This window comes from Paroedura picta, chromosome 9 (assembly GCF_049243985.1).
Source record: "Paroedura picta isolate Pp20150507F chromosome 9, Ppicta_v3.0, whole genome shotgun sequence".
NCBI classification, from domain to species: domain Eukaryota; kingdom Metazoa; phylum Chordata; class Lepidosauria; order Squamata; family Gekkonidae; genus Paroedura; species Paroedura picta.
The window spans coordinates 21675076-21690452 of record NC_135377.1 but is presented as its reverse complement, the minus strand read 5'-3'; the positions used below and the strand labels follow the sequence as shown (position 1 = coordinate 21690452).

General features: G+C 42.1%; 1 protein-coding gene across 1 annotated transcript in view; it reads left to right on the top strand.

The window, feature by feature from the left end:
- Positions 1-2960, top strand: part of SDC2 (syndecan 2) — an 80424-nt gene extending 77464 nt beyond the window's left edge. The window contains exon 5 of the mRNA XM_077351845.1: positions 1733-2960. Within this exon, the coding sequence (XP_077207960.1) occupies positions 1733-1896 (164 nt within the window). The 3' untranslated portion in view covers positions 1897-2960. The remainder of the gene's footprint in view (positions 1-1732) is intronic.
- Positions 2961-15377: the final 12417 nt, after the last annotated feature.

Genomic DNA, 15377 nt, shown 5'->3' with positions numbered 1-15377 from the left:
ATAGCTGGAAACTCATCCCTTTACTGTTGTAGTCATCACATGGACCCCAACTTTTGAGTCTAGTGTTAATTGGGAGGCTGTCAGGCATTGTTAAATGAATCCTCTAGGTGGTTGGCTTATTGGTTTTTTGACCTGTAAGATCTGCAGGCAATTACTCTTCCCCTCCCAATACCTTTTTCTTCTGCAGTCTAGGGAACTGCACACTCTGTTGTGTAAATCCTCCCTTTATCGGCCTTTTCCCTTTAAAGTCACATCAGGTGCAGGGATGGGCATGAACTGCATCTTTTCAGTTCATAGTTGAACCACAAACCAATATGTTGGTACCCAAAACAAACCGATTTGTGACACCTGCAGAATGCAGGGGTCAAAGTCATTTAAACCAAACACCTGATTGGCAGGAAACAGGAGTTTAAATAGCTGAGAACATTTTTGGGAAAGAGCAGAAAGTAGGAGTTTAAATGGCTTAGAGCATGGCAGCCCTTCATGTTGTGAACCACAAACTGGCCAAAATTCATGAGGAACTTTAGTTTATGAGCCATTTTGTTTCCATCCCTAATCAGGTGTCAGTTTATTATATCTTGATGATATTAACACTGGGACACTTTTCTCCTTGAGACATAGTATGGAAGAAGACGTCAGCATTTCTGTATCTCATATTTTGCTGCCACTTAGTGGTCCAGGTCCCAAATGAGACATGATGGTGTGGGGTAGGAAATATTGTAGCCATGTCCGCTTATCAAGTAGAGGAGGGAGGGGGAGGAGCTTAATCCTGTGTCTCCTGCTACCTCATTTTGCTGCTTGCTTCCAGTTTTGGAGCTGAGGTGGTGGTAAAGTTTTTCAAGAGACAAAACACAGAAAGGAGGAGCAGGGAGAAGAAGGCAAGGGTAGTACCCCTCATGCTCTATTTGTGTTAAAAAAAATAGACCAAACCCACCACTCATTGTATATATGAATAGGGGTGGGCATTATGTTGAGTTGACAATATTGCCCTTGATGAACAAATGGCATGAATTGGTACAATACAACGTTATATGGTTCCTTGGGGCCACTTGTGGTGGATGGGGGGCAGGGTTGTTAGATGGGAAATTTCTGGAGATTTGGAGATGGAGCCTGGGGAGGACAGGGACCTCAGTGGGGCACAGTGCCATAGAGTGCACCCTCCAGTGCATCCATTTTCTCCAGGGGAACCTCTCTCTGTAATCTAAAGATGACCTGTAATTCCAGGGGATCCCTAGATCTCATTTGGAGACTGCCATCCCTCTGTATCCGTGTCCACTAAGAATGGACATTTAATTACATGTATTAGGTTCATTTGGATGCAGTAAGACTTAGCTTCCAATATTCAGGAGTGTGGTTATCATCATATTAAGAACAGATTTTAATCTCCTGTTGACGGTGGACAACATGTTCAAATGAGGAGCTGTGTTGATTTGAAGCAGCAGAACAAATTTTGAGTCCACTGGGCACCTTTAATTCCAACAAAGGTTTATTCAAGGTAGGAGCTTAGAAAGTTATTTAGAAAGCTCCTACCATGAATAAAACTTTGTTGGTCTTAAAGGTGCCCACTGGCTTCAGAATTTGTTCTGTCGAAATGTGTGTTACTTTTGAGCCTTCTTTAAATGTAAAAAGCACAGGATATTTGATTTTACTCGGAGAGCAACAGATTAGAAGTATGGATCACTCCTTGGCATCCCTTCTGAAATTTACTGTGTCTCTTTTGTTCCCTTTTCAGCTGTTATTGCGGGTGGAGTTATTGGCTTTCTCTTTGCAGTCTTCCTGATCTTGCTCTTGGTATATCGCATGAGGAAGAAGGATGAAGGCAGCTATGACCTTGGGGAACGTAAACCATCCAGTGCTGCTTACCAGAAGGCACCTACTAAAGAGTTTTATGCATAAAACTCTTAACTTAGTGTCTCTGTTTAAGAGATCACTGAACTTTTTAAATAAAGCTTTTTTTTTTGCATAGAATATTGAAGAACTTTTTTTTTCATTAAAGAGCCTTTATGGCACCTTTATGATAAAAAAATCCCATTGTATTTAAAACTTTTCATGTATTCCTTTTAAGAAAATGTAAAGTTAAAATCTTAACATTTTGCAGTGTTCTGTGAATAACAGTGGCAAAACATTATTTTATATCGCCATTGCTGTTCACCGAATCATTAAAAAGAAACTTTATGCATAAATGAAAATGATTGTTTTATCCTATGGTTCGTTGAAAGTTGTTTAATTTTTGTCAGCATGTCTGATTGATCTTACAAGTTAGTTTTAATTTTTATTAATTTATCTGTTTCCACAAAAAAAAAAGCCTTTTTGTAGTTGTCATGGTGCAATCTGTCCTCGGATAATTCAGATAATGGTAGCTTTTAGTGTAAATGTATTTTTTCAGCTATGTAAATTTTAACCTCCACTTTGTATGAATTTTAGTGTCAGGAAATCCATTTTACACCTTGCTTTGTTCCTCAATGTTCCTATAGCTTCATTGAAACTTACAGCAGCAAATTCATGTGTAAAATTGGACTATTACGACAAACTGCATAGTCATACCCTTACAAAGTAAATCTTCTTTATGGGAGATTTGTAGTAAGCTACTGACAAGCTCCCACCAACCCAAAGATTCTGAACAGTATTCTGAGAAGTAGCTGCAAAGTTATATGGCCACTGTTGGTTAATTTTTGGCAGTTTGAAGGTACGAGTAGGGATTAATTTTTTTTCCTGTTCTTCAAAAATGCATTTAAGTTGTAAACGTCTTTTAAAGCCTTTGAAGTGCCTATGATTCTATGTAACTTGTTGCAGACTGGTGTTAATGAGTATATAACAGTTTAAAAGAAAAAAGAAAATGTTGGTATTTTATAAGCACAGACAATTCTAATGGTAACTTTTGTAGTCTTACATGGATAGACATAAATTGTAATTTGGGAACATAAACACTACTGAATAAATCATGTGGCCTAATACTGAAATATTTTATGGCAGATTTATTTTTGAGCTCTTTCTCATGATAACAGCGTAGTCGTTTTTGACATTGTAAATGGTTTCATGATGAAGGGATTTTGGGGGGAAGAAAAGGCCCTCCCCCAGCTGTTTGCACAAGTAGTGATTAAAGCAACCATTTCACCAGAAAAAGCCATCTAGCAGCATTAAAAATTAACTGTACCGATGATTGCTGAATCTTTTAAGACTGATGAAATTTTAAGTACTTAGCAATATGTGCTGTTTCTGTACAGGTCAAATTCACATGAATATACTATTTCAGTTCTCCTTGTGCATTAATGTTGGTTTTCATGCTCTGACTTGGCCCTTGAAACTAGCCACTACCAGAAGTTAAAAGAGCTTGAGTGAAGGCAGAATTATTGCAGACCCATAAATTTATATGGCTAGCATTCAGAAATATCTCACATGTTCAGCAGCTACTGTCTCAAAGAAAAAGGTGATGGGGAAACAACTGCAAGGAAGAAGCGGCAGGCAAAAGGAGAGGTTTATTGACCTGTTTATTGACCTCCATGGAGCTCCAAGTGGCTTGAATGGATCTCCCCGTCCCTTCTTCATTCACACAATCACTAAGAGAGAGAAGGTGGGCTGACAGAAGGTGGGCTTGAGAGTAACAGGTTAAGCTCATCCAGTGAACTTCATGACTGAGTCAGGATTAGCTCATTCAATGAACTTCATGACTTGTCCGACAAATTATACACCTTGTGGCTCAGCAGTAGAGGATCTGCTCTGCATGCAGATTGCAGGTTCAATCTTCATTCTTTCCATTAAACCAGTCTACTAGTAAGTGATGTGAAAGGCCTATTCCTAATATCCCAGACAGCTGCTGCTAACCTAGAAGCCAGTAGTGACCCTGATGGACCAATGGCTTGACTTCAAAAAAGGCAGACTGATGTGTTCAAACCACATTGGCTGTGGTTAACTTTTTTCTCACCAGTTGCTTTCCTCCTATAAGTCTTTCTCCCTGGCCAGGGTTTACCACTCATGTTTCTGCAACATACATTCTCCTGGAATCCCAGGTTGGGGCAGAGGGGTAAGCAGCCCCCTTCCTGCCTGTCTCTTTCTTCCTGAACATCCTCCCACCTCTGTCTGACAGGAGCAACAGCTAGGCTTCCCAGAAACTCAATGAACAGATATCTCAGCCTATGCAGGCAGTGTGCGTTGTACGGCACAGACGACAGAAAAGGATGAGTCCTTGTTTAGTTGCTGCAACCGGGATGGAAAACGGGGCTTGGTGAAGGACTAGCAAGAGTGAGGCAGAGGAGAAGGCTAGTAAGGGAAGTAATGGTGATTTGAAGAGAGGCTGTGTGGGCTTTAATGAAGGGAAACCTCACTGCCATGAAGGTAGAAAACAGATCAAGGAAGCAAGTGGCATGGAGAGTGGTTGAGCACATGTGGAGGCGTTATCCATCAAGGAGTTCATGCACAAAGTAAAGAAGAGGGCAGGCGGCAAGAAAGAAAACCTAGTGTACTGGGTAAGTGTTTAAAACAAGGTTTTTTGGAGTACGTTTGGGATAGCCGTCATGCAGAAAGTGGAACATGAAACCAAAGAGAAGATGGGAGGAAACCGGGGGGGGGGGGAATAAGACTGTGTGCAAGTGGAGCTTAAAATATAAAAATGAACTTCATGTGAAAGGCGACTAAGCCAACAGAGATTTCCAGAGCTGGGTTGCGGTCAGAGGAGCAGGAAATGAGGATTTTGTCAAAAGCAAAGATCTACTCAAAAACTGAAATGGAAAATGTGCAGCTAGTGAGGCGACACAGCTACAACAGGCCAGATGAGAAAAGAACCAGACGGCAGTGAAATTCGGGTGACAGATCTTTTCCCATTAGGCTACATGTTCAACAAATGGCTTTTTCTTCTAGGTTGTGTTCCTCCTAATTCAGAAGTTGTTGCTTGTTATTTTCCGTGGCTCGGTATGTATTCAGATAGGGTGTCACCATTTGGGCTAGCAAATTCTCCCTTGCTGATAGTTTGCAAGAGGCCGAACCTGAGATTCTCTGTTCTGTAATAGTTTGATGTTCCTTGAAAGTGAATAGAAGCACTGTACTTTGGACACCTTTTTATTATTGTTTGGCACAAGCTAAGCAATTTTTAAATGGGATTTAGTCATATAAGACAGTAACATCTCGGCTTGGAGTGTGACAGTGGCTTTAAAGAACCATCTAGAAACAGGATTCTGGCAAAAGCATTTGAATTTAAAGTGCCAAAGTAAAGTCTGCTGTTCCCATGTGGTGCATTTCATTTCTATACTCTGACACTGATCCCTCTATAACACCAGATTATTTATAATAGACTGAATTTCTCAAAGGTGGAGGACTTAATTAAATCATAGTATTTAGGTGTTAAACAGGAGATATGATACTTTGTTGTTCATCATGGCCAGATTTTAAGCAGTGGAATTAAGTTTGTGTTTCTACCAGATTTTTGGGTTCTTAAAAAATTTCATCGCTCCCTTCAGTCTTGTTTCTAAGGAAGACATTTTCCAAATCTGTCTATACAAAGAAATATAGAAATTGTCAAAAATACTCTTTTCTTTGGCTTTTAAAAGAGATTAGGAATGAGAAAATATTGGTGTATTTTATACAGGGAAAGGATAACTTAAAGTATCTGACTGGTTACAGCTCCAAATGAGTTGACTGCAACACTTTGGACCCCTGCCCCCCCCCCAACTTAAAGTTCCTCTGGTCTTAATGCTCACCCATATCTAAGTCATGGGGGTAATGCCAAAACTCCAGTTCAGTATCAATGTTTTAATCATCTGTATTCTAGCACAGTAATTGTCAGCTCTGTGTCAAAGTTTTCCCTTCCCCTCACTTTAACTGACCACCCTCTCGGGGGTGTTTCCTCTTTTCCTTTCTGCTGGGGGGGGGAATCACACATCACTCAGCGGTCTGGCTGAGATATGATGCCAGGTGGGTGTTCTGTGGGCAGGTTTACAGTCCAGGTTTGGAGCTGAAAGTGCCAACTGTGGTTTCCTCCTTTGGATGTAATGGCTTGTGCTAAACTGGAGGTCTGGAAATGATTGTGGATTGTGTGACTGTTCAGGGTTGAGAAGGGGCCCTGGCTCAGTGGTAGAACATCTGCTCTGTATGCAGAAGGATCCAGGTTCAATCCCAAGCGTCTCCTGTTAAATTTAATGGACTAATGGTTTAACTCGGTATAAGGCGGTTTCATGTGTCTCCCCTCAAAACTGTCTTGGAGGTTGTGTCAGATTATATAAAAACTGTCTATGATGTATGTCGGCTGTTTCATACTTAAAAGTCCCCTTGATATTGCAGCCTTCAAGCACCAAATGTGCATTTGTGTGTCTGAAGCATTTAGACACATTACTACAGATTCTTAGGAAGCTGCTACCGTTATACTTCTGAAATTCTACCTGCTTGATCTTGCTCCAAATTCTTGGCCAAAATTTGCAGTGAAAAGATTGGTTGTCTGCTGTAGGGAATCTTTTCACTACAAATACTGTTTTATCAAAGTGCCAGATTGGTTGAGAATTGTTATAACCAAAGGGAAGAGATTAGCTAAATATTCCTGTCCAATACAACCAACCAAAAAATATTGTGACTATGATCAGAGGAGCAGGAGTGAAGAGAGAAATCGTTATCTTGACATTTCATGGCAAAACTTGGACAAGGGGGTCTGTTATTCTTGAGGCATCCTGTAGATATATAGTGAGCAACTAACAATATTGAATGGCAGAACCTGTTTTTAAAGCTATGGTGAAGTGTATTAAAGCTGCCACATGAGTGACTCTATGAAATTAATTTACCATTTCCCACAAATGTCACGGACGATCGGTGTTCTGTTAATCAACCAAGGGTTCCACCATTTTAAAAATATATAATTTACAATGTGGTCATATACTTTAACAGAAAACGTAAGTTGACATTCAAAAGCAGAAGTTTGAGGCCATTAACATTAAGATTACTGTAAAAATGCATTGCCTTAAAATAAAATAAAGATAAAGCATACATGAGTAAACTAGCAGCAAAAACAACTACAAAGTCATGGTCTCCTGCAAAATCTCCCTGACAGGTATATTGCCTCTGAAAACCTGGCAGATACAAATTCATCTATAACATTTAAGGTTGCCTCTTTTCTGTTATTATTGATTAAGTTAAGGAAGTGATTTGTACATGCCAATCTCTAAACCTGTATTTATCATTATTAACCCAACACTGTATTTTATCATTGTCTTTTTGTAACAAAAAAAATTTAAATGCTTTTAAAGTTGTTTTATCTCATTTATTGTAAGATGTTAAGGCCGGTGGCTATAACACTAAATAAATTACTACTGCCTCTAAAAATGGGAGGAAACTCTGTGGACTTGAAGAGGGAATCTTCTGTTTGATATTGGTTTTTTGGGGGGGAAATGCTGAGGTATCTGGTTGAGGCCAGGATGTGGAAGATCGGACAGCTCCGCAGGGAGATACTGCCACCATGTTCTTAGTTGGCTTAAGTGCCCTGAGTAGCTGCACCGGTTGGGAGAGAGGTGTCCATTACTGCCATGAATTGTAAACTATATGGATGATGGTTTTAATGGGTTTTTAATGGGGATTGTTTTAATGTGGGCTTATTATGTAATGGCATGCATGGTGGGATATAAATTGAAAAAAAAATTAAAAAAAAATCTTACCTGTTAGAGAGAGGGTAATTACAGAAATTGGCAGGAGGACCTGATCTGGTCTTATTTGTACAACTGGCTGACTATTACTACTACGATCACCACTGTCAGCAGTAGCAGTAGTCATAAGTATGTTGTGTGTGTTAAGTGCCGTCAAGTGGCTTCTGACTTACGTCGACCCTATGAAGTAATGACTTCCAAAATTTCCTGTTGTTAACAGCCTTGCTCAGGTCTTGCAAACAGAGGGCCTTGGTTTCCTTGATTGAGTCCGTTCATCCCATGCTGGGTCTTCTTCGTGTGCTGCCTTACAATCTTCCTAGCATAATTATTGTCTTTTCCAGTGACTTCTGTCTTTTCATAATGAGATCAAAGTACAATAGGCTCAGTTTAGTCATTCTAGCTTTTTAGGGAGAGTTCAGACTTAACTTGATCTAGAACTCACTTATTTGTCTTTCTGGTGGTCCATGGTATTCATAAAATGTTTCTCCCACATTTCACATGAATCAACTATCCTCCTGTCAGCTTTCTTCGGTGTTGAATTTTCACACCTACACATAGTAATGGGGAATACTACGGTAAGAACAGAAAATCTTGAACAATTTAATTTTCTTCGTCGTCTTTAATGTTGTGTAAAGTCAGTCATACTATGTTATTCACTTCGGGTCTAAATCTTAGCCCTGCAGTGAGGCTGTGCTTCTCAGATTTTAAGGTTTTGACCCATAGTGTTTTGGATTTGCACTGGAAACACACTTTGCATAGTGATGCATCCACTTGAAACTGTGGCATGACACAGTTGATATTAACACTTAGCATTGGCCCACTCCTTGCCGACTTAGTACTCAGGGAGAGAGATGTGCTCCTGGGAGTCCCTAGTATCACTCAGGTGGCATGCATATTGCATCAGGCAATCCTGGTATATCCTCCATCACTCAGGATGATGCCACGGAGCATGTATTTGCACAGATATTGCGAATATGAGCCACTCTTGCATGCAGCGCAGCAGGAGTGAAGAGAGAAAACATTATCTTGGCATTTCATGGCAAAGCTGGGACAGGGGTCTGCTATTCATAAGGCATACTTTAGATGTGCAATGAGCAAATGACAATATTGAATGGCAGAACCTATTTATTAAAGAAGAAGAAGAAGAGTTGGTTCTTATATGCTACTTTTCCCTACCCGAAGGAGGCTCAAAGCGGCTTACAGTCGCCTTCCCATTCCTCTCCCCACAACAGACACCCTGTGGGGTGGGTGAGGCTGAGAGAGCCCTGATATCACTGCTCGGTCAGAACAGTTTTATCAGTGCCGTGGCGAGCCCAAGGTCACCCAGATGGTTGCATGTGGGGGAGTGCAGAATCGAACCTGGCATGCCAGATTAGAAGTCCGCACTCCTAACCACTACACCTAACTGGCTCTGTGAAGAAGTATATTAAAGACTGCTATTGACTGCAGGAGGTATATATGATATCTCTGCATGCACAGGCAGCATTTTCGTTCTGGAGTAATTTTTTTTGGTAATCATTTCAGACTTTTCTGCAAATCTGGGGGGGGGGGGCTCCCAAGTTTGTCGAAGTATCTGTTTTCTTTCTGTATAACCCAGATCCACAGATTAGACATCTGGAATTGGGACAACACTTTGTTATTAGGATATGTAGCAATGATGTACAATCTGTCCCTCTAGAGCCGGTTCTGAGTTTGTTTTAAGGACTGAGATAACGTGGGAGCTATATATTCCACAGGCAGATGGTAGTTATAAAGAGATGCTGATAACAACTACTGTTTTATATTTGTCTTGCCTACTTTGAGTTGTTACGTTGATCGATACTGTTTTGAAAGGTGGTACCTTGATCCCAAATCAGAACTTAGGAATTAAAATAATGTACTAAGAGAAATCATTTTAGAAATATCAGCCTTTTGAATGATGGTTTTTGAATAAATGTTCCATGTCAGTGAATGGGAAGGTCTGGAATATAAGTTTGCCAGGGCTGTATGATCAAATTGATATTAAAAAAGAAAAGAATGCATAATAATGGGTTCTGACTTGGTGAACAAGAAATAGCTTTGATAGAGTCATCATTTCAAGAGCAGATTTTTAAAGAGGCATTCAGTGTCCTAGAAGAGTTCATTCTAGTCAACAGGGACATAGTTGACTTGTAAACAGCTTGCCACAATAGGAAATAATTGGGACATCTGCTTATCCCAGGAAAATAATCTGGAAATCATTTCCTGGAAAGGTTAATGAGTGAAGCTCATTTGCGCAATGTATCCTATTTTTCCCCCATGAGAAAATTGTTCCCACAATGATTCCTGTCACAAGATTCATAAGAAACCAGATTCTAGAAGAGGAGATGTATTAAGAACAACAACACACACAGGGTAGTGATGCAGTAAGAGTCCAACCACTTTATTGTGGCATGGCCAGTCTAAATAACATCACATGTGTGGACCCTGAGAGTCTTCTCTCATGAAGCGTTCAGGTTGGCTGCATCTAAAGCACAGTCATGTGCTGTAGCGACCTAATTATTAGAATCCATCCCCCAAAGAAGGAAAAAGTGTTGGGTAATAGACACCTGCTTATATTGCCCATGAAATGAAAGGCATTGACATGTCATACGCAAGAGGAGTCAGCTGTTTATTGATCATTATTTTTGTCATGATTATTAACAGGATTTTTACCTTTTTTACGTTTTTGTCCTTACAGGGTCATCAGAGCAGTAAGCAGGGAGAAGCAAGGCATCCATGGCATTTCCAAATCAAAACAACATGTTCATGAAATGTGGCAACACCTCTACTAGTCAAGTGTGACATATGAGAGGCTCACGACTCAGATGTGTGCAACATTGCGTGCAAAGACAGCTGTGCCTTGGTGTAGTTTTTTCCTCCTTTAGTCTGCTGAGCTGCAGAGAAGTCAGCAGCATGGGCTAGGGTTACCCCTCTTTTTTCCCCCGAGTGCTGTGCCCCAAACCTGTATTTCCGCACACCCACAGTGATTGTAAGAGCAACATACCATGGGCAGTCAGCATCGGAGTCCGCTGTGTCCATAGATAAGCCTTGACTCAGGTGATGGCTTGGTCCAGAGCATCCCCACCTTTCCATCTAAATTAATCTACATATACATGCAGCATAAGTACAGTCCTAAGTGGCTCATGCATTCCTGGCCTTTAATTTGTCAAACCACCGGAATTTGGATTGGTCAAGTAAGGATAGCCTTTTACCATGTCTACATGTCACTTGCCTCCTTCTAGGGTGTGTGAGAAAGAAGGAGACCTCCTTCTTTTTTATTATTACATGATGAAAAGAGATCACCGCTTGCTGCTGGGACAAAGAGTCAGTGTGGGAATTAAAAAGAGGGAAAGGACTGGGATGCCTTGTTGCCGCTCACAGAAAGCGTTCTCCATTCTCAGTGACTGGAACACATATCTCTTCTATTAGCATATATTGTGGATCCACCCCCCCCCCCCTCAGTAGGTGACTGAGGTTATACTGATTTGCAGCAGGATTGGCAAAAATTGCCCTATTAGGCTCATTAGGGCTAATTGGGGGGCTCCAGAAAACCTATCCATCATCTCTTCCAATTACACAAGGAGTTTTTTTTTTACTTCCCCACTGCTTCACTACTTTTAATCTCTTTTCCCCCAATCCATGTTCAACTAAGCCGAGTCTAATGATCAGTTTATTTACTGCGGCAGTCATCTCCCCTCCCAAAAATGCATGTTGGGAAATGTGGCTGAACGGGATGGCTGCAGAGTCAGTTCAGTGCTTTCAAGACTCCTAATTCTCCATGTGCATTTTTAAAAACAATATTGCTGGATTGTTTGAATCAACCCTTTTCTTTGTCAGTAAGTAGCACTGCCTCCTTGGGAGACCTGGGGCAGGTTATGCAGGCGATGAGTGTAGAAGTTTTCACCTGCTTATTTGGGCATCTTTAAAACTTGGAGTGATGAACACCCACACAAGCCACTTCTGAGTTTGGGCATTTGATTTTCAGCTGCCTGTGTCAAAAATAGAAAGATATTAGTCTTTCTGCTTTCCTTTCTTTTTCTAAGGGTCAAACAACACTTTCATTGGGGAATCTGTGATTTTATCACCTGCTATAGAGTGCAAAAAAGAGCCTCTTGTGGCGCAGAGTGGTAAGGCAGCCATCTGAAAGCTTTGCCCATAAGGCTGGGAGTTCAATCCCAGCAGCCGGCTCAAGGTTGACTCAGCCTTCCATCCTTCCGAGGTCGGTAAAATGAGTACCCAGCTTGCTGGGGGGTAAACGGTAATGACTGGGGAAGGCACTCCACCCCGTATTGAGTCTGCCATGAAAACGCTGGAGGGCGTCACCCCAAGGGTCAGACATGACTCGGTGCTTGCACAGGGGATACCTTTACCTTTACCTTATAGAGTGCAAAAGCTGCTGGGAAGGTGATTTTGACTGGGACCGCAGTTTTTCATGGTTTTTAAGCTTGGTGTAGTGATTAAGAGCAGTGGCCTCTAATATGGAGAACCAGCTTTGATTCCTCACTCTTCTGCATGCAGCCAGCTGGGAGAGCTTGGGCCAGTCACAGTTCTCAGAGCTCTCTCAGCCTCACCTACCTCACAGTGTGTCTGTCTGTTGTGGGGAGGGGAAGGGAAGGCCACTGTGAGCCACTTTAAGACTCCTTTGGGTGTTAAAAAGCATGGTACAAAAAACCAGCTCTTCTTCTCCTTCTCATGGACATTCCCCCAGCAGAAATTATCCCCCAAGTTGTCTGTACTTCCAGGATGGCAAAAGGGGTACACTCCAATGCTGGAACCAATAATAGATCAGGGATATGGATTATGTTGGGGGAATACAGTGAGTGTGAAAGGGTTAAGTCACTCCCATGTTTCAAATCCTTTCCCTAGATTTTTAAGTTTGAATTACATCATGGAAGACCCAGTTCTCCCCCGAAGAAGTGCCTACCTTACTGAACAGGAAAGGGGATCAGCATCTAATCAACAAATCTACAACTTCCACACATTTCATTCTTAGGAAGAGGTTGGGAAATGCTTCTTGCTAGGGTAGTGGAACATTCGGAAACACTACAGCTCTGGAGTTTACATTACGTCTTCTTTTGTAGCATTCCCATAGAACTGGCAGTACTCTAGCCAGCTGAGTAGCTCCTCAAGACATCTGGATTCTAGAAACTCAATTGTATACGTGTTTTGCAGTGTTTAGCTCATTGAGCTTGGAGCCTGTTGGCACTTACAAAAGAAATAATTAACCAAAATGCTAAATCTCTGGCATAACAATTTGCTAGCAAATCATTTACTACTTATGGGGATTAGAGCATGAAGAGAGAGAGAAAAGAAAGCCTAGGAGAATTTGGAGAACGCTGCCAGGTTTGTAGTCTGGTTAAACGATAAATTAGTGCATGGCTGGTTTGTAGTATGCTTAAATGAGAAATTAGTGCATGGCTGGAATGTCCAGTTACTCCTTACTTAGGTGGGAACATAATTTTTGCCTTAATTCAACCAGACCTTCTCTCCTTCCATTGTGATAACATTTCTTCTGCCTGCCCACTGTACATTGGGAAATGATGCTTCTCCTCCCCCTTATAGGCTGGTTTAAATTCTAGCTGATATTTGTTTAACCTGAAATGCTTAATTCCACCACCACCACTGCTTTCTCGGCACAAAGACATCCAACGGCATTAAAACATATTGGCCTGTTTTCCTAGCCAGATGTTGAGTCCTGATGTGTTTTTCATGCCTTGGCAGGTGTATTTTTATACGGTCAGCCCCATAATAATTAACTGAGCTTTTCAGATTGGGTTTCCTTCTGGTTCATTGACTCAACCTTTGCGGTTTCAGTTTAGCAAAAATGGAAAGTGGTATCAAGGGCTCAAAGATGCACTAACATCCTGCCGCTTTCCAAAAGTGGCCATGGGCAGTGCTTTTCATTAAAGCCATATTGCTGAGTCAGGAAGAAGATAACAGCTAGTGAGTCACATTTCTGAAAGTCCATCTGTAGCTGAATGTCTGCTTCTGCTGGCATGTCATAAACATTAGTCACTTCTTCTCTCCAAGGCTTTTTTAACATATGGGAAATTGAGACAGAAAAGGTGCAGAGTTATTCGAGAACGTTCACTGAGGCCATAGGAGCTGCTATTATTCTGACAAAGCTATTTCTTTCAAAGCTACTTCTTAACGAGCCCTCCCCCCTCGTTAAGAAGTAGATACGTCCACTTGAGCATCTGATGGTGTTCAGTTACACCTCCCACCACCCCTGTTGGTGGGAAGGGTAGATGAGTTACACCTCCATGTTGTATTTTATGTCCTTTGTAGCTCATGTTTTTAATGGGGTTTTATTGGGGGGGGGGGTTATTGTTATGGACTGATATTGTAACCCGCCAAGAGTCGGTTCCCAGGAGTGGTGGGAAATAAATTGAAATAATAATAAATAAATAATAATAAAGCAAGCATCTTTGGTCCATCATGGTCATTGTCTACTCAGACAGAAGCAGCTCTCTGGGGTTTCAGGCAGTGGTCTTTCACATCACTTTTCCGCTGGAGATGTCAGGGATTGAACATGGGATTCTGCATGTCAAGGAGATGCTCTACCACTGAGCCACCTGCTCTTTTCTTCCCCCTCCCATGGCCACCATTAGCCACCAGGACCATGCCAAGTGGCTGCAGCAATGTCACTGGGGCAGGAAAAGCTCTCCACACACTCATATGGCCCAGCAGAACAGTGCTGGAGGGTCACAGAAGCAGTTGGGGGAGGGCAGGGACGGTAAGCTCACCTGCCAGTTACAGCTGGGGGTGGGGAGCAGGAAGGAGCCTTTGCCAGCACAGCCAGGAACTGTTGTCCAGGTTCAGCTGGTTCAGGGGGCTGCTGCAGGCCACGGCCAGGAGACACAGGAGGGGCACGAGATGGTGACTTCCTAGGAGCTGCACCAGTCAGCAGGAGGTTGTTTTAAAGCCTCAGGTGGACAGATCCAATGAAAGAGGGAAGCACAGAGGGAGGCCCATTGGCTCAGAGGTTGGGAGTGAACTAGGCCTCACCCCTAACTAGATGACACTGGCAAAATCCAGGCCAGCTCTGCCTCAAGGGAAGCACAATCCAATCAGCCTGGGAGGACAAGCCCTGCCACAACTAAGCAATCAGAAGGTGGACCAAGATGTGAAGAGAGAGGGCTAAAATCCCCTGCTGCCTTTGGCTGTGGCTTGTGGGGATTTGCCAAAGAAAGGTGAAAGCAAGACGGCGTCTCATCCTGGGCTCTATCTCGCAGGAGGTGGAGTCTGACTCATTTTGAGGCCAGGGCGGCTTACACACAACAAAGAAATGTTCCAAATTGCAAAAACAAAGACAGAAAATGCAGATGCATCTGGCCTGGTTGGGGTTGAAGAAACAATGTCCAACAGGGTCTCCGGCTGTGAGCCCAGGCCAAGAGCTGAGAGCCATTTAGCCCCACTGAGGCTAAATACCTGCAGGAAGAGAAGAACAGGAAGTCAGACTAAATGGAATTCATCCACTGCTTCCAAGTCAGCAGGATCTTCTTTGCTTCCTTATTATGCCAGGACATTCTTGGTACAAGCTCTTCTTTCACATATTTTTCTCCTCCTCAAAATTGTTCCCTTCCCTTTCCCCAAGAGAGTTTGGGTTTTCGATTCACTCTTCACATAAAATATCCATTCACAGAATCAGTTCTGATGGGCCCGGGTGGCGGATGAGATCCAACCCAGCCTTGCTCCTTCATGAAATCCTCTCATAATAAGCAATGACAAAGAAGGCATAAAAGAGCTATTGTTTCTCAT